The sequence below is a fragment of the Heterodontus francisci genome, chromosome 16 (genome assembly GCF_036365525.1).
Source record: "Heterodontus francisci isolate sHetFra1 chromosome 16, sHetFra1.hap1, whole genome shotgun sequence".
Taxonomy (NCBI): Eukaryota; Metazoa; Chordata; class Chondrichthyes; order Heterodontiformes; family Heterodontidae; genus Heterodontus; species Heterodontus francisci.
This window is the reverse complement of record NC_090386.1, coordinates 67,795,080-67,821,043: the sequence shown is the minus strand read 5'-3', so window position 1 is coordinate 67,821,043 and position 25,964 is coordinate 67,795,080. Positions and strand designations below refer to the sequence as shown.

Here is a 25,964-nt window from a genome sequence, read left to right as displayed (position 1 = left end):
GAGAAAAGAAGATTAACAGGAGAGTTGATAGAGGTGTTCAAAATGATGAGGGGTCTGGACAAAGTAGATAAGGAGCAACTGGTCCGTTGGAGGAAGGATCAAGAACCAGATGGCACCGATTTAAGGTGATTGGCAAAAGAAGCAATGGCAACATGAGAAAAAACTTTTTTATACAGCAAGTGGTCTGGAATGCACTGCCCAAGAGTGTGATGGTGGCAGATTTAATCATGGCTTTCAAAAGGGAATTGGATAGTAATCTGAAGAGAAAAAAATTGCAGGCTACAGGGAAATGGTGGGGGATTGGGACTGGGTGAATTGCTCTTGCAGAGAGCTGACAGAGACATGAAGGGCTGAATGACCTCCTCCTGTGCTGTAACCATTCTATGATTCTATGATAACTCTTCACTGATTGGAGTCATACCTAGCACAATCAAATGTGGCTTGGTTATTGGAGGTCAATCATCTCAGCCCCAGGACATTGCTACAGGAGCTCCTAAGGCCAGTGTCCTAGGCCCAACCATCTTCAGCAGCTTCATCAATGACCTTCCCTCCATCATAAGGTCAGAAATAGGGATGTTTGCTGATGATTTCACAGTGCTCAGTTTCATTTGCAATTCATCAGATAATAAACCAGTCCCTGCTCACATGCAACAAGTCCTGGACAACATCCTGGCTTGGACTGATAAGTGGCAAGTAACATTCATACCACACAAATGCCAAGGAATTACCATCTCCAACAAAGGAGACCTTCCCTTGACATTCAATCGCATTGCCATCATTGAATCCCCAACCATCTATATCCTGGGGTTCACCATTGACCAGAAACTTAAATGGACCAGCCACATAAATAATGTGGCTCCAAGAGCAGGCCAGAGGCTGGGTATTGTGTGGTAAGTGACTCATCTCCTGATTCCCCAATGCCTTTCCACCACCTACAGGCACAAGTCAACTGTGTGATGGAATACTTGTCAGGATGGGTGCAGTTCCAACAACACTCAAGGGGTTTGACACTATCCAGGACAAAGCAGACTGTTTGATCAGCACTCAATCCACCATCCTAAGCATTCACTCCCTCCACCATCAGGGCAATGAGGTTGAAGTGTGTGCCGTCGACAAGATATACTGCAGTTGTTCACCAAAGCTTCTATGACAGCATCTTTCAAACCCACGACCTCTATCACCTAGAAGGACAAGGGCAGCAGGCACATGGAAATACCAGAACCTCCAAGTTCCCTTCCAAGTCACACACCATCCTGATTAGGAACTGTATCACTGCTTCTTCACCATCACTGGGTAAAACTCCTGGAACTTTGTACCAAACTACACTTTGGGAGTACTTTCACCACACGGAGTGCAGCGGTTCAGGAGGCGGCTCACCACCACCTTCTCAAATGGCAATTAGGGACGGGCAATAAATTCTGGCATTGCCAGCGACACCAACATCCTAGGAATAATTTTTTTTAAATGCCCAATAACATGACATCTGATTACATGGCTTCTACAAATATTATCACATTTATCTTATAAAGATAGGTCCCCTATAGTTTGACTATTTTTTCTTGTGGTTTCACACCAGCAGCCATTGTGTGACAAGTTCCGAACAAGAGAAGGCTGTGAGCAGGCGAAGGGGGGAAACCAAGGATGGGGAAGAGGGGAAACTGGGGCTGAAGAGGGGGGAGGAATCTGTAGGTGGGGCATCAATTCACAAAGGGGAAACCAGAGGTGGAAAGAACTTTGATTCCACTAGTAACCAATGGTAACTCATAGAAATTGCACTTACAACTAATAGTCATAGAGTCAGAGTTTTACAGCGCAGAAACAGGCCCTTCAGCCCAACGCACCTGCACTGACCAAGCATCCGTCCTAACTAATTCCATTTCCCCGCACTTGGCCCATAGCCTTGTATGCTGTGGCGTTTCAAGCACTCATCTAAATATTTCTTGAATGTTGTGAGTGTTCCTGCCTCTACCACCCCCTCAGGCAGAGTATTCCAGATTCCAACCACCCTCTGGATGAAAAAATTCCTCCTCAACTCCCCTCTAAACCTCCTGCCCCTTTCCTTAAATCTATGCCCCCTAGTTATTGAACCCTCTGCTAAGGAAAACGGTTTCTTCCTATCTATCCTATCAATGTCCCTCATAATTTTGTATACCTCAATCATGTCCCCCCTCAGCCTTCTCCGCTCCAAGGAAAACAACCCCAGCCTATCTAGTCTGTCTTCATAACAGAAATGCTCCAGCCCAGGCAACATCCTGGTGAATCTCCTCTCCATTGCAATCACATCCTTCCTATAGTGTGGTGACCAGAACTGTACACAGTACTCCAACTGTGGCCTAACCAGCATTTTATACAGCTCCATCATAACCTCTCTGCTCTTATATTCTGTGCCTCGGCTAATAAAGGCAAATATCCCATATTACTTCCTAACCACCTTATCTACCTGTGCTGCCTTCAGTGATCTATGGACAAGCACCCCAAGGTCCCTCTGACCCTCTGTACTCCCGAGGGTCCTACCATCCATTTTATATTCCCTTGCCTTGTTAGACCTCCCAAAGTGCATCACCTCACCTTTCTCAGGACTAAACTCCATTTGCCACTGCTCCGCCCATCTTACCAGCCCATCTATATCGTCCTATAATCTAAGGCTTTCCTCCTCACTATTTACGACACCACCAATTTTCGTGTCATCTGCGAACTTATTGATCATACGTCCTATATTCAAGTCTAAATCATTAATGTACACTACAAACAGTAAGGGTCCCAGCACCGATCCCTGCGGTTCACCACTGGTCGCAGAAACAACCCTCAACCATCACCCTCTGCCTCCTGCCACTGAACCAATTTTGAATCTAATTTGCCAAATTACCTGGATCCCATGGGCCTTTACCTTCTTAACCAATCTCCCATGCAGGACCTTATCAAAAGCCTTACTGAAGTCCATGTATACTACATCAACTGCTTTACCCTCATCTACACCTCTAGTCACCTCCTCAAAAAATTCATTCAAGTTAGTTAGACAGGATCTCACCTTGACAAAGCCATGCTGACTGTCCCTGATTAATCCCTGCCTCTCCAAGTGGAGATTAATCCTGTCTCTCTGAATTTTTTCCTATGATTTCTTTACCACTGACGTTAGACTCACCAGCCTGTAATTAACTGGTTTATCCCTGCTACCCTTCTTGAATAATGGTATTACATTCGCTGTCTTCCAATCCTCTGGTTCCTCTCCTGTGGCCAGAGAGGATCTGAAAATTTGTGCCAGAGCCCCTGCTATCTCCTCCCTTGCCTCACATAATAGCCTGGGATACATCTCATCTAGGCCTGGGGATTTATCCACTTTTAAGCCCGCTGATACAGCTAATACTTCCTCCTTTTCAATGCTAATTTGATCAAGTATATCACAATCCCCCTCCCTGATCACTACACCTACATCATCCTTCTCCATAGTGAACACAGATGAAAAGTAATCATTCAAAACCTCATCTATGTCCTCCGGCTCCACACACAGATTACCTCTTTGATCCCTAATGGCCCCACCTTTTCCCTGGTTATCCTCTTGTCCCTAACATACTTTTAAAATGCCTTGGGATTTTCCTTCATCTTGTCTGCCAGTGATTTTCCATGCTCCCTCTTCGCTCTCCTAATTACTTTTTTAAGTACTCCCCTACACTTTCTATCCTCCTCTAGGACCTCAGCTGTTTTCAGCACTCTGAATCTGTCATACGCCTCTTTTTTCCTTATCCAATCCTCTATATCCCTTGACATCCAGGGTTCCTTTGACCTGTTGGTCCTACCCTTCACCTTTACAGGAACATGCTGCACCTGAACCCTCACAATTTCCCTTCTAAATGACTCCCACTGGTCTGATATAGACTTTCCTATAAGAAGCTACTCCCAGTTCACTTTGGCCAGATCCTGTTTTATCATATTGAAATCTGCCTTTCCCCAATTCAGTATTCTTATTTCCGGATCCTGTATGTTCTTTTCCATAGTAACCTTAAATCTTACAGAGTTATGGTCACTATCCCTGAAATGCTCCCCCACTGACACTTCTACCACATGCCCGGCTTTATTTCCTAGGATTTAGTCCAGTACCGCTCCTCCTCTTGTAGGACTCTCTACGTGCTGGCTCAAAAAGCTCTCCTGAATGCACTTGAAGAATTCTGCCCCCTATAAGCTTTTTGCACTAATACTATCCCCTCTAACTTAGGGGAAGTTGAAATCCCCTACTATTATTACCCTATTATTATTGCACCTCTCTGAGATTTGCCTACATATCTGCTCCTCTACCACTGCCTGACTGGAGTAAAAACAAGAAATGCTGGAAATACTCAGCAGGTCTGGCAGCATCTGTGGAGAGAGAAGCAGAGTTAACGTTTAGTTTAAATGCCCCCCAACAGCACTAACAAACCTCCCAGCAAGGATGCTGGTCCCGTTCTGGTTCAGGTGCAACACGTCCATCTTATACAGATCCCACCTTTGCCAGAAACAGGCCCAGTGATCCAGGAAACTAAAGCCCTCCCTCCTGCACCATCTCCCCAACCATCTGCACTAACCTCCTATTCATATACTCACTAGCCCTTGGCACTGGAAGAAACCGTAAAGAGGTAATACTCAGATTGCCCTCTTTATCAAGAGTAATACAATATCTCACTGATGATCAATATGTAACTGGTACTAATAGGTGTAATGCCTCATATCCTACCTGTACATAGACATGTGTCAGTCATCACATGTTTGTGGGTTCAAATCCCTCTCCAGGATTTGAGTTCGAAAACCCAGGCTGTCACTCCAGTGCAGTACTGAAGAAGTGTTCTGGGACCTCTGCTCTTTGTGATTTTTATAAATGACTTGGATGAGGAAGTGGAAGGCTGGGTTAGCAAGTTTGCCGATGACACGAAGGTTGCTGGAGTTGTGGATAGTGTGGAAGGCTGTTGTAGGTTGCAACGGGACATTGACAGGATGCAGAGCTGGGCTGAGAAGTGGCAGATGGAGTTCAACCTGGAAAAGTGTGAAGTGATTCATTTTGGAAGGTCGAATTTGAATGTGGAATACAGGCTTAAAGACAGGATTCTTGGTAGTGTGGAGGAACAGAGGGATCTTGGGGTCCATGTCCATAGATCTCTCAAAGTTGCCACCCAAGTTGATAGAGTTGTTAAGAAGGCATATGGTGTGTTGGCTTTCATTAACAGGGGGATTGAGTTTAAGAGCCGCGAGGTTATGCTGCAGCTCTATAAGGCCCTGGTTCGACCACACTTGGAATATTGTGTTCAGTTCTGGTCGCCTCATTATAGGAAGGATGTGGAAGCTTTAGAGAGGGTGCAGCGGAGATTTACCAGGATGCTGCCTGGACTGGAGGGCATGTCCTACGAAGAAAGATTGAGGGAGCTAGGGCTTTTCTCATTGGAGCAAAGAAGGATGAGAGGTGACTTGATAGAGGGGTACAAGATGATGAGAGGCATAGATAGAGTGGATAGTCAGAGACTTTTTCCCAGGGTGGAAAGGGCTATCACCAGGGGGCATAATTTTAAGGTGATTGGAGGAAGGTTTCGGGGAGATGTCAGAGGTAGGTTCTTTACACAGAGAGTGGTGGGTGCGTGGAATGCGCTGCCAGCGGTGGTGGTAGAAGCAGATACATTAGGGGCATTTAAGCGACTCTTGGATAGGTACATGGATGATAGTAGAATGAAGGTAGGTAGTTAGTTTGATCTTAGAGTAGGTTAAAGGTTCGGCACAACATCGTGGGCCGAAGGGCCTGTACTGTACTGTGCTGTACTGTTCTATGTTCTATGTTCTAAGTGCTGCACTGTTGTAGGCACTGTATTTCGGATGAGATGTTAAACTGAGGTACATCTGCCCTCTCAGGTGGATGTAAAAAATCACAAAGAAGGGCAGGGGAGTTATCCCTGGTGTCCTGGCCAATATTTATCCCATGAACAGCATCACAGAAACAGATTATCTGGTCATTATCACATTACTGTTTGTGGGAACTTGCTGTGCATAAATTGGTTAGCATGTTTCTCACATTACAATAGTGACTACAGAAGTAACTCATCATCTCTTCAAGACGTTCTGAGGTTGTAAAAGGCTCGCTATAAATGCAAGTCCTTTTCTCTTCCTGTAACTAGTAGAAATCCTATAACCCACTGATATTCACTACAGCCAGAACCCTCCTGCACTGCACAAGGTATGGTCAGGCTCCCCAGTTGATGCCCCTTTTAACAGGCCTAATCTCTCTCCCTATCTCCATGGGCTCTAGTTCTGTGAAGGTGACAACTCTGAACAGGGAACTTCAGTCAAAGCTGATCTGTATCTGGACTTGACACCTCAAAATTGGGCGGCTCAGACTGAGATAGCTAGAAACTGAGAAACCACTAGGATCAAGGTGCCTTTCTTTCCCTCTCTGCCAGCATGGCCTCGCATGGGTATGCTTTGGGTTCCTGGGAAATTGTTAGAGAACTTGTGTGCATATGTTGCCATAAGGAGAGCCAGCAAAATCTTCCATTGGTAACTCTGACCAGCCCCTGCTGGAAGTCTCCCTGTCACTGTGTCCGCTAGGGCCCCCAAGCCTCCTGGAACAACTGGGAGTTTCCCACAGTCGCCCAGTACCTCTCCCAAGCTGTACCTCCAGTGGCCCAGGGGATCAGCTGTTTAACTTTCCTGCCGCATTATGCCCCCATCGTTGCTCTGTGATATCACCGACTGTTAGATAATAAGCCCATAAGAAATAGGAGTGGGACTAGGCCATATGGCCCCTCAAGCTTGCTCCGCCTTTCAATATGATCATGGCTGAGGATGCTGACTCAACTCCACTTTCCCGCCAGTTCACTCTATCCCTTGGTTTCCTGACAGATCAAAAATCTATCTATCCCAGCCTTGAATGTATTCAATGATAGAGCATCCACAACCACAACCACAACCCTCTGGGGTAGAGAATTCCAAAGATTCACAACCCCCTCCTCTTCTCAGTCCTAAATGACTGATTTACTTATCCAGAAGCTCCAGTTATAGTGACTTCATTACAAAGAAGCACCAGGATAAGCTGTGGAACACAACAATTGCCAAGGTACAGAATACTCCACACTTATAAAAAGAAATGATATGGCAACAGCACTTAGTGAGCTGGCAGTTTCAGGTGAGAGAACAGAGTCAGAAAAGTGCCATTAAGAAGATTGATGCTGGATGTGAAGTAGGGCCAGTTGGTAAAAGCTGAAGTCAGGGAAGATTTGGGTGGCAGCAGTCAGACTGTCGAGGTGGATTTCCTTTCATGTGCCGACAGATCAAACCAGTGGGTGCCGAATTTTATCAGAATTATTTTACTGGCTGGCGCTCTAGTACAGTAACACTACTTGCAAATGATATCAAGATCTATATGTCATTGTGAGGATAAATGTTCTTCATTCTATTTTGACTTCACACTAATTAGACTTAGACTCCATATGGTAGCAATAGATGACTCTGGGGTTTCCCTATTGCCACAAAGTATGGACATGAGGTAACAGTTCAACAACGAGGCGTGGTTTAACCGGCATTGTCTTATTTTTAACAATAGTCACTGGTTACATCAATCAAAGTAACGAGGAAGTAAGATGGAAAAATACTCAAGTTTACATTTTAGGAATGTACGAGGTCTGAACAATCAGCCCTCAAGGTGAGAAGGAGCGGAGGAGAGCAGTGTGAAGAATCGTGCAGTGATAATCACTTCCAAGTGCATCTTCATGGCCGAAACCTCGCAAAGGATTTGTCCCTGTTTAAATTCGGTGTGGAGTGTCATCTGCGCTTCAAGGAGGAACTCCGGGGACGAGGGAGTGAAGGATTTACCAGTGCAGCGACCTTCTCCTGTCGCTGATCCCGAAGAGACCCCGCACACCGTTTACACGGCGCTGTACGATTTTTGCGCCAGGGCAAGTGAGGAATTGTCTTTTAGAGCTGGGGATGAATTTGAAATCCTTAATGATGACAATCATTCTTCTCGAGCCTGGTGGATTGCAAGAAAACGAAATCGTCGCAATGGCGATAAGTGCACAGGATATATTCCCTATAATTATGTTGCCAAGAAAGAAAGTTTAGCTACAGAACCGTAAGTGATTGCAAATATTTTTCATAGCATTTAACGTGTAAAGTCCAAATGCACCCCTGTAATGGGGATTATACTTGGAGGCAAATGTTATGTTTGTCTCCATCAGTATCTTCGGAAACGGAAGAATTGCGTGTTAGTTTATTTATCCTAGATTTAATTCCTGTTTGGCAGAGAGGATGTGCATTGTTTTAGTTAAAGTTTTGGATTTTAACCCATCCTACCTTTCTAGTATTGAGGTGGATGAAACTAGCCCTGTGGTTGACAGTGGGGAAGAAAGCTGTCGACTGCCGGAAGATATCAATGGACAGGTCGGGTGGGCGGAAAAGTGCAAATGGAGTTTAATTGGGAGAAGTGAGAGGTAATGCATTTCAGAAGGACAAACAAGGCAAGGGAATAGACAATAAATGATCAATAAAATGAGGTGTAGAAGAACAGAGGGACCTTGGAGTGTATGTCCACAGATCCTTGAAGGTACCAGCTCAGGTAGATAAGGTGGTTGAAGGGGCATCGAGGATTCTTTCCTTTATCACAGAATCACAGAATGGTTGCAGCACAGAAGGAGGCCATTCAACCCGTCATGTTTGCACTAGCTCTCCAAAAGAGCAGTTTACTTCGTGCCAATCCCCGGGCTTCTCCCCATAGCCCTGCACATTCTTCCTTTTCTAATAACAGTCCAATTCCCTCTTGAATGCCTCAATTGAACCTGCTTCCACCATGTTCTCAGGCAGTGTATTCCAGATCTTAACCACGCGCTGCGTAAAAAAGTTTTTCCTCATGTCGCCATTGCTTCTTTTGCCAGTCACCTTAAATCGGTGCCCTCTGATTCTCGATCCTTCCACCAATGGGACCAGTTTCTCCCTCTCTACTCTGTCCAGACCCTTCATCATTTTGAGCACCTCTATCAAATAGCCTCTTAATCTTCTTTTTCCTAAGGTGAACAGGCCCAGCTTCTACAGCCTATCCATGTAACTTAAGTTCTTCATCCTTGGAAGCATTCTCGTGAATCTTTTCTGCACTCTCTCTAATGCCTTCACACCCTTCCTTAAGTGTGGCAGTCAGAACTGGATACATTTGAGGCCAAACCAGTGTTCTATACAAGTTTAACATAACTTCTTTGCTTTTGTACTCTATGCCCCTATTAATAAAGCCTAGGATGATGTATGCTCCATTAACCACATTCTCAACCTGTTCTGCCACATTCAGTGATTTATGCACATATACACCTAGGTCCCTCTGCTCCTGCACCCCATTTAGAATTGCACCCTTTATTTTATATTGTCTCTCTGCATTCTTCCTACCAAAATGAATCACTTTACACTTCTCTGCATTAAATTTCATCTGCCACTTGTCTGCCCATTCCACCAACTTGTCTATTTCCTTTTGAAGTTCTACACTACCCTTACAGTTCACAATGTTTCCAAGTTTTGTATCATCCAGAAATGTTGAAATCATGCCCTGTACACCAAAGTCTAGGTCATTAATATATACCATGGACAGTAAGGATCCTAACACCGATCCTTGAGGAACTTCACTACAAACCTTTCTCCAGTCAAAAAACATCCATTAACCACTACTCTCTGTTTCCTATCACTCAGCCAATTTTGTAGCCATGTTGATACTGTCCTTTTTATTCCATGAGCTATAACTTTGCTCACAGGTCTTGTGTGGCACGTCATTGGCCGAGGCACAGAATATAAGAGCAGGGAGGTTGTGTTAGAACTTTATAAAACATTAAGTAGGCCACCTCTAGAGTACTGTGTGGAATTTTGGTCATCGCATTACAGGAAGGATGTGATCACACTGAAGAGGATACAGAGGAGAGTTACAAGGATGTTGCCAGGAATGGAGACTTTTATCTAGGAAGGAAGATTGGATAGGCTGGGGCTGTCTTCTTTGGAAAGAGGGAGCTGAGGGGTGATTTAATTGAGGTGCATAAAATTATGAGGGGCCTAGATAGTGTGGATAGGCAGGACCTATTTCTCTCAACAGAGAGGTCAATAACTAGGGGGCATAGATTTAAAGTGATTGGTAGAAGAATTAGAAAGGATTTAAGTAGAATTTTTTTCATCCAGAGTGTAGTGGGGGTCTGGAACTCACTGTCTGAAAGGGTGATAGAAAAAGAAAGCCTCATTGCGTTTAAAAAATACTTGGATATGCACTTCAAGTGCCATATCCTACAGGCCGATTCACCAAGATCTGGAAAGTGGGATTAGGCTGAATAGTTCTTTTTCAGACGACACAAACACAATGGGCTGAATGGCCTCCTTCTGTGCCATAAATTTCTATGAAGCTAAAATTCTAGGACTTAATGCATTTCTCCTTATCCATACACAAATGTAAAAATTAATATTGGTGATATTAGTGGACAAAAGTGGAATATATTCATCTGTTGTTCCTTTGTCCTCTGTTTTGCTGAAGGTGTTGGATCTTTTAAAAAAAGGGGGATTGAAATATGGAAGGAGCATTAAATGATAGCTGAGTCCAGACCTGCGCGCACTGGAGTTGCAGACATGTACTGCTAGAAATTTGGTGCATAGTGCCATTTTTTGGGCGCTATGGGTGGCTTTAGAGGTCATAAATGGCACTGGTGGCATTTACACACTTCTGATGTGAAGGCGAGGAGGAAGAGGAAGGGAAGAGGTACCCTAGGGAGAGTCTTTCCGGCCAGTCCGTCTGTGAACAACTCATCTCAGTAAATGTAGCCCCAATTTCCCATTCACCAGTAGTGCCTCTGTTACTGACCATCACAGCTTCAGCTTGGCCACAATGCAAACATAAAAGCTAACATAAAGGGCTGGATTTTGTTGTCCTGCTGCCGGGAGTGATGGCAGGTGTGGAAAATGGCACTGCTCCGCATGGGAGCTGCGCCACTGCGATAATGCAGCAGGCGACCACTTAACATTTTGACAGAGGCTGCCCCCACCCCCCACCACCACCAATCACGTGGCAGGGGTGGCATTGGCGATGCCATTCACAGCGTCACTTGATGCCGGAGCAGGTGCGGGCACCTATTTTAAAAGGCTGCCAGGACAACCTCAAGCGGCTCTGAGCTTAGAAGGCCTAGCTTCAGACTGCACCATCTCGGCTTGGGCGGCAGCAGACTGGGCTGGTTGACTGACAGGCAACAGCAAGGTTACTAGAAGTGTGGCAGGAGTGGGAGGACAAATGCTGTCCTGTCCCCAGGGCGGTCCCTCAGCATATCCATGTAATCTGCTTGAGGACAGATTGCTTTGAGACCTTGAAAGCCCCTTTAAGCATTTGCATCTGCAGCCATGATGGTAGCAGTCTGAGCTTGCCTGAGAGCAGTCTGAACTTGCATGGCAATGAGCTGTCCTTGCATAACAGAGTCTGAGCTTTCATTGCAGCACCCAGACGTTTGATGTCTGCTGCTTGTGTTGCAATGGAAGCTGGACATATTAGCTATCAGATGTAGCATCATAATTGGGTGCACAAGTGTGCTAATGGACTTGGCCACCACTTCGATAATTGAAAGGATAGGCTTCAAGCTCTGCACAAAGCCCTGTGCAAAGTTGATACTGGACTCCTCCATGTTCCCTGACATTGCACATGGGCTTTCTGGCATGCCTGTCAATGCACCCAAGCATCACATTGTTCAAACCCATAGCCTTCTTCTGTATTCTTCCCCATCGACGTGCTCATCTATGTCCTCTGCAGCAGAACTCATGTGAGAACTCACCTCTGGCAGGCTGGCACCTGCATTACCCTTGTCCCCTGCCCTGGCTGCAGGCCACTCATTCCTGGTGTCTTACCACATGCAGATCCCACCTCTAAGCTATCTTCTAAAGTGCGCGCAATGCCAATATTTGAGCCGATGGCTGTGAGTGAGAGATCGAGTAATTGTGTGTTTCTCATCATCGTTGTCTTCTTGTTCTTTCACCTGTTGCACTTCCACCACTGCCTGTCCAGGTTGGAGTTCATGGGTATCTGAAAGTTTAAAGGCACAAGGATAAGGTTGTGGCCATGGGACTGGACGAACTGCATGCTTACACCATCTGCAGCTTCTAAATCAGAAGAGACTGTGGGCTGAAGGTGAAATAGGATGTGAGAAGGAGGATTAGGTATGAAGATATAACCATCTTGTATTATTTCAGCCCTGCTGCTGGCTGCAACCTCAGCAATGGCCACTCCAATGAGGTCAAGAACCGTCTCCTCCATGGGAGTAAGGACATGCAGCCGCATCTTTACTGGTTAGCACCTGCTACTTTTGGTTGTGTGCCACCTTGTCCTGCAAGAGAGAGAGAAGTGTGTCAGTGAGTGTTGTGCAATCTACTTGGTTGATATGTTTGTCATGGTGGAATAGCTAGCCATGTGTGGAAGCTGTGAGAAATGGATGTGCATTTTGCATCAGTGATAAGTGTGTGAGGGTGAGGAGACACTAAGAATGTTAAGCATGAATCTGATTGATAGAGATTGTTAGTAGGTGAGTGATGGAGGTGTGGTGCATTGAGCAATGTCTGAAGCTAATGCTGCAATTAATGGGACACAGCATTTGAAGATACATTCACTGAGCTTGACCACTCTGATCATTGAACTTTTTATGGAACCGCATCCAAATCCTGAGAGCTTGGCTCCTGCCATTGACCTCCACAGCTACGTACAACCATTGACTCCTCAGTTTGTCTGGAGGGCCTCCATGTCCCCTTTGGATAGAGCTCTCCTCCTCTGCACCTCCTTGACCAAGGTCTCCTGTGTAGCATCAGAAAACCTTGGAGACCAGTCTGTCTCCCATATTATGCCATTCTTGTGTCTGTGCCAAGACAGAATCAGTTGTAGAATGACTTCCAGCACCTCTTGCAGCCAGAATGAACCTTGTCATAAAGGGGTCTCTGGGAAGAGTGACCATAATATGTGAAATTTTATATTGAGCCTGAAAGTGATTTTGTTAATTCTGAAACTAGGGTATGAAATCTAAACAAAGCAAACCATGTAAGTATGAAGTTTGACACAAACTGGGATAAACATCACCTGTTGCTGAAGGACCATCAACTCGGTGAAAAACTTTGGTCTACCCAAAACCCTGGTCTTCCAGTGCAAAGTGCTATCGAGAACAAAGTGTTGCAGTCTGGCACATTCCAAGGACCAGGACTACGTGCTGAAGGACACACTAAAGCTTGGGGCAGCTGCCGCAAAGACTCAATGGAAAAAGGCCACTGTGTAAAGCCCTTCTGTCACAGTATACTGAGCGGCTGGAAGCTGTATAAAACCCCTTAGGTTGTAAGCACCAGGGAATGTTTGACATGAAATGTAAATGTGCATTGTAAATGTAACCTGTAATGGCAAGTGTAGTGGGGCACCTCATGTACTGTTGTGTGGCACTTTATCTGTTAGAGATTTTTGAGGATGTAACTAGTAGGATGAATGGCAGCGTGGGTGGGGTGGTGGGCGCGGGACAGTGGATGCAGTATATTTTGATTTTCAAAAAGCATTCAATAAGGTGCCACACAAGAGGTAACTACACAAATTAGGACTCATGGGATTGGGGTAATATATTAGCATGGATTGACGATTGATTAATGGACAGAAAACAGAGAGTAAGAATAAACAGAACAATTTCGGGTTGGAGGCCATAATAAGCAAAGGTCAGTACTTGGGCCTCAGCTATTTACAATCTATATTAATGACTTCGTTGAGGGGCCTGAGTGTAACATATCCAAGTTTGCTGATGATACAATAGGTGGTGAAGTAAGCAGTGAGGAGGATGCAAAGAAGCTGCAGAGGGATATATACAGGTTGGGTGAGTGGGCAAGAACATGGCAGATGGAATACAATGTGACAAAGTGTGAAGTTGTCCACTTTGGTAGGAAAAATACAAAAGCAGAATTAATTTTGAATGGTGAGTGATTGGGAAATGTTTGCAGTCAGAAGGACCTGGGTGTCCTACTACATGAATCATGGAAAGTTAGCATGCAGGTACAGCAAGTAATTGGGAAGGCAAATGGCATGTTAGCTTTTGTTACAGAAGGGTTGAAGTATAACAGTAAAGAAGTCACTACAATTATACAGAGCATTGGTGAGGCCACACTTGGAGTACTGTATACAGTTTTGGTCTTCTTACCTAAGGAAGGACATACTTGCCCTAGAGGCAGTGCAACAAAGGTTCATTATTCTGGTTTGTGGGATGAGGGGATTGTCCTATGAGGAGAGATTGAGCAGACTGGGCCTATATTCTCTGGAGTTTAGAAGAATGATCTAATTGAAGCATAAAATTCATAAGGGGCTTGAGAGGTTGATGCTGAGAAAATGTTTCTCCTGCCTGGGGAACCTAGAGTCTCAGAATAAGGGACCAACCATTCAAGACTGAGATGAGGAGAAATTTCTTCATCCAAAGTGTTGTGAACCTTTGGAATTCTCTACCCCAGAGAGCTGTCGATGCTCAGTCATTCAGCATATTCAAGACAGAGGTTGATACATTTTTGAATATTAAGGGAATTAAGGGATATGGTGATAGTGTGGGAAGGTGGAGCTGTGTTAGACGATCAGCCATGACCTTGCTAAATGTTGGAGCAGGATCAACGGGCCAAACAGCTTACTCCAGCTCCTATTTCTCATGTTCTAATGTTCTTAATCAGTGAAGAGGGAGCATCAGCATGAAAAGTCAGATCTAACAGTAATATTTTCTATGATGCAGATTAGTGTTCATATTTTTTGCAATGTGGTTTCACTTTTCACATAACTCAATTTAAGCCACGCATGTTAGGGAGAACTCAGAATAGCATAACATAACCAGAAAAAAATGCTACTTTGTCAAATCTGTCATTGCTGAAATGTTTAACCAGCAGTGATATATCAGTCAAGTCCCTCAATGTAGGCAGCTGTTGCATCTCATGCAGTTCTCTTCATCAGTCTAAGTGTATACACCCCATTAATACCAGTCTGTGCAACATCATATAAACAGCAACAATTTGGAGGTGTTCCTTTGGATTGGATTGTATAAGAATAATTAACATATATCTCCAACCTGAGCCCCACGAAGATTGGAAATTCAAAGTTTGCACCTGAGAAATGATTAACTAAAAAATCCCAACATTACAAACAACACAATTTAGGAGGTGTATTGGAATTTACCTTTGTAAGTCTATGGTTTAATGATGTGACACCATATTTAGCATGCTCAAGTTGTTTTACATTAAGTAACACAAATAAAATGAATATTTTCAAAGTGGTCTGAGTAAAATGCATGATGTTGAAAAAAATGTAATTCTTCACTTCACAGAGATCCAGAAATGACCAGCATCACAGAGTTATATCTCAAATAGGGTCAATTTTAAAAATACACATTACTGATGGGGACACTTGCCTGCTGGGGCTGCGGGGGTGGGGGTTGCTTATTAGCAAATTGCATACATGCTGTCAGTAATCTGCAATCCTATTTTTTTTTCACTGTACTTTATTTACCTTTACTTTTTGAAGCTGGTATGCTGGGAAACTCAGCCGATCTGAAGCAAAAGGTATTCTTCTCTCCACCCAAACTATGACTGGGTCTTTCCTCATCCGTGAAAGTGAAAATCAAGAAAATGTATATGCATTATCTGGTAAGCACTTTACACAAATAAAAAACATTTTCTCCCTATTCATGCAATTTATTAGATATAATCTATTGTATGTTATTAGATAACATGAGAAACATAGGTGCAGCTGCATGTGTTATTTTGAGCTTTATTGCAGAGTAATGGTTTGAGTTACAAAACTGCTGCTGTTCATTTGCAACCGGACTGTCAAAACCACATGTCCAGTCAGTTTGTGGTTAATCCTGTACCAGATTTCCTGTACGGGAACATTCTACAATCAACAGCTTCATTTCCTCCCTCAATAGAGTTAGGGATTGGCAACAAATGCTGGTTTTGCCAGCGAAGCTCACATCTCATGAAAGAACAAAAAAAAAGAGCCAGAATCACAGAATAATACAGTGCAGAAGAGGCCCTTCGGCCCATCGAGTCTGCACCGATGCATTACATACACCTGACCTGTCTACCTAATCCCATTTGCCAGTACTTGGCCCATAGCCTTGAATGTTATGACGTGCCAAGTGCTCATCCAGGTACTTTCTAAAGGATGTGAGGCAACCCGCCTCTACAACCCTCCCAGGCAGTGCATTCCAGACCGTCACCACCCTCTGAGTAAAGAAGTTCTTCCTCAAATCCCCCTTAAAACTCCTGCCCCTCACCTTAAACTTGTGTCCCCTCATAACTGACCCTTCAACTAAGAGGAACAGCTGCTTCCTATCTACCCTGTCCATGCCCCTCATAATCTTGTACATCTCGATCAGGTCACCCCTCAGTCTTCTCTGCTCCAGCGAAAACAACCCAAGCCTATCCAACCTCTCTTCATAGCTTAAATGTTCCATCCCAGGCAACATCCTGGTGAATCACCACTGCACCCCCTCCAGTGCAATCACATCCTTCCTATAATGTGGTGACCAGAATTGCACACAGTACTCCAGCTGTGGCCTTACCAAAGTTCTATACAACTCCAACATGACCTCCCTGCTTTTGTAATCTATGCCTCAATTGATAGGCAAGTGTCCCATATGCCTTTTTCACCACCCTATTAACCTGCCCTTCTGCCTTCAGAGATCTATGGACAAACACGCCAAGGTCCTTTGTTCCTCGGAACTTCCCAGTGTCAGGCCATTCATTGAATAGTTCTGTGTCACATTACTCCTTCCAAAGTGTATCACCTCACACTTTTCAGGGTTAAATTCCATCTGCCACTTTTCTGCCCATTTGATCATCCCGTCTATATCTTCCTGTATCCCAAGACACTCAACCTCACTGTTAACCACTCGGCCAATCTTTGTGTCATCCGTGAACTTACTGATCCTACCCCTCACATAGTCATCTATGTCGTTTATATAAATGACAAACAATAGGGGACCCAGCACAGATCCCTGTGGTACGCCACTGGACACTGGCTTCCAGTCACTAAAACAGCTATCTGTCATCACTCTCTCTCTCCTACAGCTAAGCCAATTTTGAATCCACCTTCTCAAGTTACCCTGTATCCCATGTGCATTTGCTTTCTTGATAAGTCTCCCATGTGGGACCTTGTCAAAGGCAAAAGTTTTATTTTTTAAAGTCTAATGCAGGGTGTTCAACCTGTAGCTCAGGGCCACATACTGCTCCCCAAGGCCTATTCTAGTCCTCAAAGCCCAAGGAATTCAGTCCTACTTGTGCTTATATTTCATATTTGCTGGTTCTGTAAAGGCTGTTTGCCTCTTTGGTGGTGAAATCCTAAGGCAGAATACCAGGATCTGTTCATATAAGCAACTTTAGACATATGGGGCTGGATTTTATGAGCCCGCCGCCAATTACAGTGGCGAGCTCAAAAAATGGCGGTCCACCTGTGCGGCATGCCAAAGAGCCACTGCGATCTCAAGCACGGCGGCTCATTTAAATAGCTGGGGCAGCCTGCCCACCACCAACACCCCTAATGTTGTGGAGAGGGTGGGCTGTCCATCCCCGGCAATGGCATCAGCTGCCTGTGCGCAGGCGCTGATGCCATTTTTAAAGGCCAGCCAGCCTTGCCGGCTTATTTAAATTTTTAAAGAAATATCCCCCCAAAAATTAAGTAAATAAAGTTCCGACGCCCCTTTCCCACCCCCCAATAACAATTACATTACCTATTTATCTACCCATATCCCTTCCAACTGCCCGCATATTGATACTGACATCTTCAAAGTCACTAATATCTTGTGTGACTGCAATGGAACCATTAATATCTCTTCTTGCCCTCTTCAACCCCTCCATTGTCTTCAACCCTGTAGCCCATGCTCCTCCATCACCTCTCTTCTATGAGCCTGCTTCTGTGTTATAACCCTCCCATGATTTCATTCCTACTTTACCCCACTAAGCCAATACATCTCGAAGAACAATTTCCCCTTCTGGGCAATGTGCTCATTTCCAATGTGGTTAAAGATTCCAACATTAGAAACCTTCTATTCCTGATCTATATGCTGTCCTCAGTGACATCAACAAGCATGGATAAGCATTTGAATACTGGTGATATTCAGCTTGACTACTGTACTACTCTTCCACCACCCACTTGATTGCATAGCATTATTATTCTATCCCGTTGCTTGCCCTGCATTAAGTCATGGATGACCAGAATGTCCTGCAGCTTAACATTGGCAAGACCAAAACCAAAGCTGTTCAACTGCTAAAAATAGTGCACATTTTTATCTTTTCAACCCCTCTGACCCAGATTATACTCGACAGTGCTCAACTTTATTTCCCTGTTTGACTTTGAGCTCACCTCCAAACAATTACAAAGACTGCTGTCTTGGGGTTCCCAAATACTGGATATCTCCATCCTTCATCCTTACGTCACCCCCAATAAAACCCATGTCCATACCTTTTTCACCTGCAGGCTTGGCTTCTTTAAATCTCTCCTCATTGGCCTATTGAGCTGCGTAAATTCTAGCTCCTGCAAACCCTGCCCCAGCATTCAATCCTATGTTAACTCCCACTCATCCTTCACCCTTATCCTTCCTGACTTTTACTGTCTGTCCAGCACATTATTTCAAAATCCTTCCAAGGCCACACTCTACCAAACACCCCACCCCCACCTCTGCAATCTCCCCCAACCCTTGATTCCTTGTTCACTTACAAATTCACCAGGAACTTTCTTCTGAAACCAATCTGTTTTTCCACACCTTTAAATACCTCCTTATTTGATGGCCTCCCAAAACTCTAATCCTGCCAGGTTCAACTGATACTTTGTGAAGTGTTTTGAGATGTTTCACTATATTAAAGGTGCCTTATTGTTCAATTACTGCCAATTGAAGTGGGTGCAATTTCTCAGCTTTTATTTTAAAAACTTTTCTTTCATTATTGTCTGTTGGTCCAATGATTCCACCCAAAGAATGCAGACAGAAAAAGGGTGGCTTTTAGAATTTGAATCTGGGGAGACTGCAGTGGCTAATGCCGAATGAAAGCTTTCATTTATTTTCCTTTCTGGAGTTCTAATGATTTCAGTTAAACTATCTGGCCAGGTTCTCACAATCTTCTTTGCCTTACTATATGATATAGAATTCCCATTTTATCTTTTCTTCTTTAGTACGAGATGGATCCATTGTAAGACACTATCGTATCATCCAAAATAAAACTGGGCAGTTTTACCTGAATACAATCAATCAATTTTCCAGCCTGAAAGAACTCGTGGAATGCTACAAATTAAACTATCTTCGGTCAGGTCTTCTACTAACTACACCTTGTCAGAATGTAAGTTAATTTTAAGTAAAACATTTCCAGATTATTATATGTTCTATAAACTTCAAGCCTTTTGAAATAAGAAATAAGTCAGCTTGACATGAAATTACTGTTATACATCAAGAACAATATACAGTTTTGCTTGAAACTCCACAAGTGGCTGAAGGCAGTGTACTGTGGATACAAGCGGGTTGGCCTTTTCTTGATATTAAAAAGTTTGCACTGCCTGACATTGTGCAATACATTTTCTGATTGCATGTTCTCAGCATGGAGCCTCACATATCAAGAACTTACACTTGTGCAGCCTGTGATTTTGGCTTCTGACAGACTAAGCTCTGCACCAGGAATATGCAAAATTTATTCTGGTATGTCAGTCCATCACACCATATTTAATTTCACTTCCACATTCTCCATGTACTATTAATTTAGGCCCATGCAACCATGTATATAAGCAAACACAGCAAACACTCTGCACAAAGCGGCACCTTACAAACAGCAATACAAACTAGATCATTTTATTTTAGTTGTAGGAGGAATTTTAGAAAAAAATGTCTGGACAGCATTTCTTGCACAATCAAAAAAAATCACATGAACCTTCATTGCTGTTTGTGAGATCTTTCTGTGAATAGAACACGCTTCTTTGCATAGTGCCACAGAATCTTTAATACCCACCTTAACAGACACCTTGGCTTAACATCGCAACTAAAGGACAATGCCTTCAAGAATGCAGTATTCCTTTAGTGCTGAATTATTAGCCTATGTTATGTCCTCAAGACCTGGAACAGGGCTTGAACCCAAAATCCACTGACCTAAAGGTGAGGCTGCTACCAACTGAACTGAGGTTCAAATTAAATTGCAACTGAACAGCTAAAGCCAAAAGTCAAGTTTTCCCTCTCTCCTCATATTTAGTAGCGAGGTACCTCATGTTCTGTATTGAAAGAAACTGCTCTTTATTGCAATTTATGAATGTCCAATTGAATTGTTTTGTAATGTATTTTTTAATTTCAATGTGCATTTTTTCTTACTATAGTCATCGTTTCTGCTTATTTTAAATGGAATGTCTGCAGTAAAGGAAGGTGCACCAAAGAATTTAATTTGAGCATATGAACGTTCATTCAGGAACTGCACCAGATGAAAATATATCCCAGTTAGCTCATGAAGGTGTCTGGCAAGCTGATTGCTGGGGAATTAGATATCATTTTTTACTTTGACAATCAATACATATGAACTCCTGAAGAAAATGTTCATTCCAGTCTTTTATGTATTTTATGTTTGAAGCAACTTCAACCAAATATAAGAGATTTATCCTATTTAACTGTGGATGACTGGGAACGACCAAGGAAAGAGTTCACTTTTACGAAAAAGCTGGGTTCTGGACATTTTGGAGAAGTATATGCCGGATATTGGAATAAAACAGTTCAAGTAGCCATCAAAACAGTACACATTGGTAAGGATGCATTGGAAGTGAAATGTGATAGCACAGAAGCATCAACATTAAAGTGGTTGGTTCAATTAGGGCAGGGATGTCCAAACTACAGTCAAACATGCTGCCTCTGAAGCTTGGCAGAGCAATCCTTATAGTTTATGCAACATTGGCTTATTTGTGCTTATATAGCTCATTTGTTGGTGTTTATTTTGTTTGACTTTTGTAGATCTCGGGTTTTAGAAAGAACCATTTTGGTATTGTTAACTCGTTGGTAAATAAATCAAGATCTCTTAGTATCTGTAGTGACCCACAAAGCAATTTGGACACCCCTAGTTACTAGGAGACCCTTGTTTAAACCCCCATTTCAACAGACTTATGCACTGAAGTTATATTTGAAAATATAATTGATTCACAGCTAAAGTTAAAAGATCGTTGTCTTGAAGAATTAAACCAGGGTTGTCCAACCTTTTCGCATGGGGGGGGTCACATTACAATTTTTATCTTACATGGTGAGCCGTTGAGACAATTTTGGAAAGATAAAGGCATTAAATATTTATCTTACGATTAATCAAAACAACAACAAATGTGCATTTTTGTGAAGAAGCTTTGTATGAGAAGATTAACTCATTGACTTACTTTGTCGTCACTATGTTGGATACTGATTTAGTGAGATTACTGGCATTTCTTTCCTTGCATAAGTAGTCAGTGTTTGCCCGCACACTTCTTGTAGCGATGCAGAGTATTCCAGATAGATGTCAATCTGTCAGGAATGATCCTGATCCCCCTCTCTCTCTCTCTCTGTTACCCCACCCCTCTCTCTCTCTGTTCCCCCACCCGCTCTCTCTCTCTCTGTTTCCCCACCCTTCTCTCTCTCTCTCTGTTCCCCCACCCCTCTCTCTCTCTCTGTTCCCCCACCCCTCTCTCTCTCTCTTTTTTCCCCACCCTCTCTCTCTCTCTGTTTCCCCACCCTTCTCTCTCTCTCTCTCTCTCTCTGTTCCCCCACCCTCTCTCTCTCTCTGTTCCCCCACCCCTCTCTCTCTCTCTGTTCCCCCACCCCTCTCTCTCTCTGTTCCCCCACCCTCTCTCTCTCTCTCTCTGTTCCCCCAACCCTCTCTCTCTGCTCTCCCACCCCTCTCTCTCTCTGTTCCCCCACCCCTCTCTCTCTGTTCCCCCACCCTCTCTCTCTCTCTCTCTCTCTCTGTTCCCCCACCCCTCCCTCTCTCCCTCTGTTCCCCCACCCCCCTCTCTCTCTGTTCCCCCACCTCTCTCTCTCTGTTCCCCCACCTCTCTCTGTTCCTCTGTCTCTCCCACTCTGACCCCCACCTCTCTCTGTCACCCCTCCCTCTGTCTCTGTACCCACCCCCCCCCCCCCGCAACCGTCCCACCCTCTCTTTCGCTCTGTCCCCATTCTCTCTGTCTCTCTCTGTCATCCCCTCCCTCTCTCTGTTCCCCCCTCTACTTCTGCCCCCCTTTCTCTCTCTGTATCCCCCTCTCTCTTACCCCTCCCTCTCTATCTGTCCCCCCTCCCTCTCTCTCTCTCTCTGCCCCTCTCTCTCTCTATGACAGTTGCAGAGAGTGGGAATGCTCAGCACAGTAGCTTTGTGGTTGGTCAGTTTTTTTAAATTGCAGTCAGTTTCACAGCTGACAGGTGCTTGGAGCGGGAATAGCTGTTTCTGAACTTCAGGCAGATTCGGGGTTTCACAGCGGGTTTTTAAAAAAAGTCAAAACCCACTAGAAAATCTCAAATCTGTCCAAAGTTGGGAAACCACTGTTACCGCTCCCAGCAACGGTTAGCTGTGAAATTGACTTGCGATTTTTTTTTTAAACCTGGTCTGAAAGAAGAAGACAATGGAAAATTTCTCTTCTCTGAAATACATCCCCAGGCTGGATTCTGGACGATGGGCCGTATGTTAGTCAAACCTGACTTAAACCAATTTCTATGCAGTTTTTAAGCTCTCTGGCCTTTAATTTCACTTCAAACTTTTCTAGCATCCTACGCTCTGCACTATCTTAAAGAAAGCACTCCATTATTTAAATTTAATTTATTTTCCAGTAGAATATTCTTGTTAAAAGAAACCTGTCCATTGATACTTTAATAAATTCAAACTGCACTGTATTAGAAAGGATCCAACTCATCGGCCTATTTTCATGTCTTTGCTAATTTTGGTGAAAGTGCCAACAGATTGCTTATTTCTGTTTGGAGCTGTGCTGACCATTCTTGCTCCTCCAAAAATTGATTAACAAACATCAATGGAATCATTTTTAAAAATGAATTTTGCTTGTCAATGCCTTGTTTAAATCATGAATGAGAAATTCATGCAGCATTACATAGTGGAACAGTTAAATCTAGACAAGAGTATTTCACTTAATCATGGAGTTAGTGAGTTTAATTCAGAGAAAGTTTTGGAAGTAATGTCACAACAATGAGAGAAGTGAATAATTCAGAGCAGTTTCCTACCTGAAGATAATGGGTGTAACGGATACTGGCAGTGGAGTAAAGAATGGGGAGAGGTTGTCCTAGGAGCATGAGGGCATAGAAGCCACATGACTCCCCCAGGAAAGGGGTATGATGGCAATTCAGCTACTGGGTATGACAGGGAAGCAGAGAGTAAAGAGGCTGTGGTTGACCAGGGAGGCTGATCAACAAAGACCTGCAGGGACAGTCAGCAATTTGCAATGCACTACCAGTAACAGTGTCAGAGAACTTCCATCTACCCACAGGGGACATCTCGGGAGTCACTTTGTTTGGCTTTTGGACATCTACCACTTTCTTTTCTACACCATCAAGATTAGGAATGGTACTTGCATGTGTTCCATATGTTTGCCTATATGGCATTTCTGTGTTGCCTGTTGATATGCCTTACAACTGCATGTTTCCTTAGATGGAGAAAGAGGGTACAAATGGTGTCATAGAAAACTAGCTTCTGGAATAAATACAGAACAGTCACTACCTGGACCTGTGACTAATCCTAATGCACCACTATCAGTGCCAGAGATCTTCTTTGCTGAAGTCAGTCTGCACACACTGCTTTCAAAGATGGTGCCTGCTATCACTTGATGGCTACTCCACAAATTTACAGCTAATGCTCACTAATATGTATTAGCATAGGACAGTGGCTGTCTGAAGTCTGAAGTCCCTTTCTAATTTCTGCCTGTAACCATTCTCCTTGGACCTAGTAGTAGCGGAAGTGTTTTAATGAGGGCTGGTCTTATTGTGCCTCGGTAATGAATGTCTTCACTGCAGGTGCCACCGATGTTGCCATGCACTCTGAAAAGTCATTTTTAACAGTTAACAAATATGCAAGTTTCAAAAGATATTCAGTATTCAAAAAGGTTATTCTGGGCTGTTTCATTTCAGTCATGTGTGCCAGTGGCAAAACATTTAATTTAGATGTTTTTTTCTTTCATTGCTGTTGCGACTGGTTTACGCTGAACATTCTCCCTCTTTCTGAATCTCATTGCACATTAGTAAATCAAGATGTCGAACTTTCATGGCCTTCCCCTTTTCATATGAACATATGAATTAGGAGCAGGAACAGGCCACTCGGCCCCTCGAGCCTGCTCTGCCATTCAGCAAGATCATGGCTGATCTGATTGTAACTTCAACTGTACATTCCCACCGAGCCCCGATAGCCTTTCACCCCCTTGCTTATCAAGAATCTATCTACCTCTGACTCAAGAATAATCAAAGACTCTGCTTTCACTGTCTTTTGAGGAAGAGAGTTCCAAAAACTCACGACCCTCTAAGAGAAAAAATTTCTCCTCATCTCTGTCTTAAATGGGTGACACCTTATTTTTAAACAGTGACCCCCAGTTCTAGATTCTCCCACAAGAGGAAACATCCTTTCCACATCCACCCTATCAAGACCCCTCAGGATCTTATATGTTTCAATCAAGTCACCTCTTACTCTTCCAAACTCCAGCGGCTACAAGCCTAGCCTGTCCAAACTTTCCTCTCAAGACAACCTGCCCATTCAGAATCACAGAATAATACAGTGCAGAAGAGGCCCTTCGGCCCATCGAGTCTGCACCGATGCATTAAAACACCTGACCTGTCTACCTAATCCCATTTGCCAGCACTTGGCCCATAGCCTTGAATGTTATGACGTGCCAAGTGCTCATCCAGGTACTTTTTAAAGGATGTGAGGCAACCTGCCTCTACCACCCTGCCAGGCAGTGCATTCCAGACCGTCACCACCCTCTGGGTAAAAAAGTTCTTCCTCAAATCCCCCTTAAACCTCCCGCCCCTCACCTTAAACTGGTGACCCCTCGGAACTGACCCTTCAACTAAGGGGAACAGCCGCTCCCTATCCACCTTGTCCATGCCGCTCATAATCTTGTACACCTCGAACAGGTCACCCCTCAGTCTTCTCTGCTCCAGTGAAAACAATCCAAGCCTATCCAACCTCTCTTCATAGCTTAAATGTTCCATCCCAGGCAACATCCTGGTGAATCGCCTCTGCACCCACTCCAATGTAATCACATCCTTCCTATAATGTGGCGACCAGAATTGCACACAGTACTCCAGCTGTGGCCTTACCAAAGTTCTGTACAACTCCAACATGACCTCCCTGCTTTTGTAATCTATACCTCGATTGATAAAGGCACGTGTCCCATATGCCTTTTTCACCACCCTATTAACCTGCCCTTCTGCCTTCAGAGATCTATGGACAAACACGCCAAGGTCCCTTTGTTCCTCGGAACTTCCCAGTGTCAGGCCATTCATTGAATACTTCCATGTCACATTACTCCTTCCAAAGTGTATCACCTCACACTTTTCAGCGTTTTTTTTTAGTATTAGTCTAGTAAACCATCCCTAAACTGCTTCCAACGCATTTGCATCATTCCTTAAATAAGGAGACCTGTACTAGAATTAGAATTAGAACATTACAGCACAGTACTGTACATTGTACTCCAGATATGGTCTCACTATTGCCCTGTATAACTGACGCATAACCTCCCTACTTTTGTATTCAATTCCCTCGCAATAAATTATAACATTCTGTTAGCTTTCCTATTTACTTGGTGTACCTCCATATTAACCTTTTGTGATTCATGCACTAGGATACCCAGATCTCTTTGCATATCAGAGCTCTGCCATCATCTGTCATCATTTAGATAATATGCTTCTTTTTCACTATTCCTGTCATAATGAACAATTTCACATTTTCCCACATTATTCTCCATTTGCCAGATCTTTGCCCACTCACTTAACCTATCTATATCTCTT

The 25,964-nt window shown here is 43.8% G+C and overlaps 1 protein-coding gene across 1 annotated transcript in view; it reads left to right on the top strand.

The window, feature by feature from the left end:
• Window positions 1-7,584: 7,584 nt before the first annotated feature.
• Window positions 7,585-25,964, top strand: part of LOC137378175 (protein-tyrosine kinase 6-like) — a 39,305-nt gene continuing 20,925 nt past the window's right edge. The window contains exons 1-4 of the mRNA XM_068048331.1: window positions 7,585-8,080; window positions 15,512-15,633; window positions 19,157-19,320; window positions 20,587-20,755. Of these exons, the coding sequence (XP_067904432.1) occupies window positions 7,719-8,080; window positions 15,512-15,633; window positions 19,157-19,320; window positions 20,587-20,755 (817 nt within the window). The 5' untranslated portion in view covers window positions 7,585-7,718. The remainder of the gene's footprint in view (window positions 8,081-15,511; window positions 15,634-19,156; window positions 19,321-20,586; window positions 20,756-25,964) is intronic.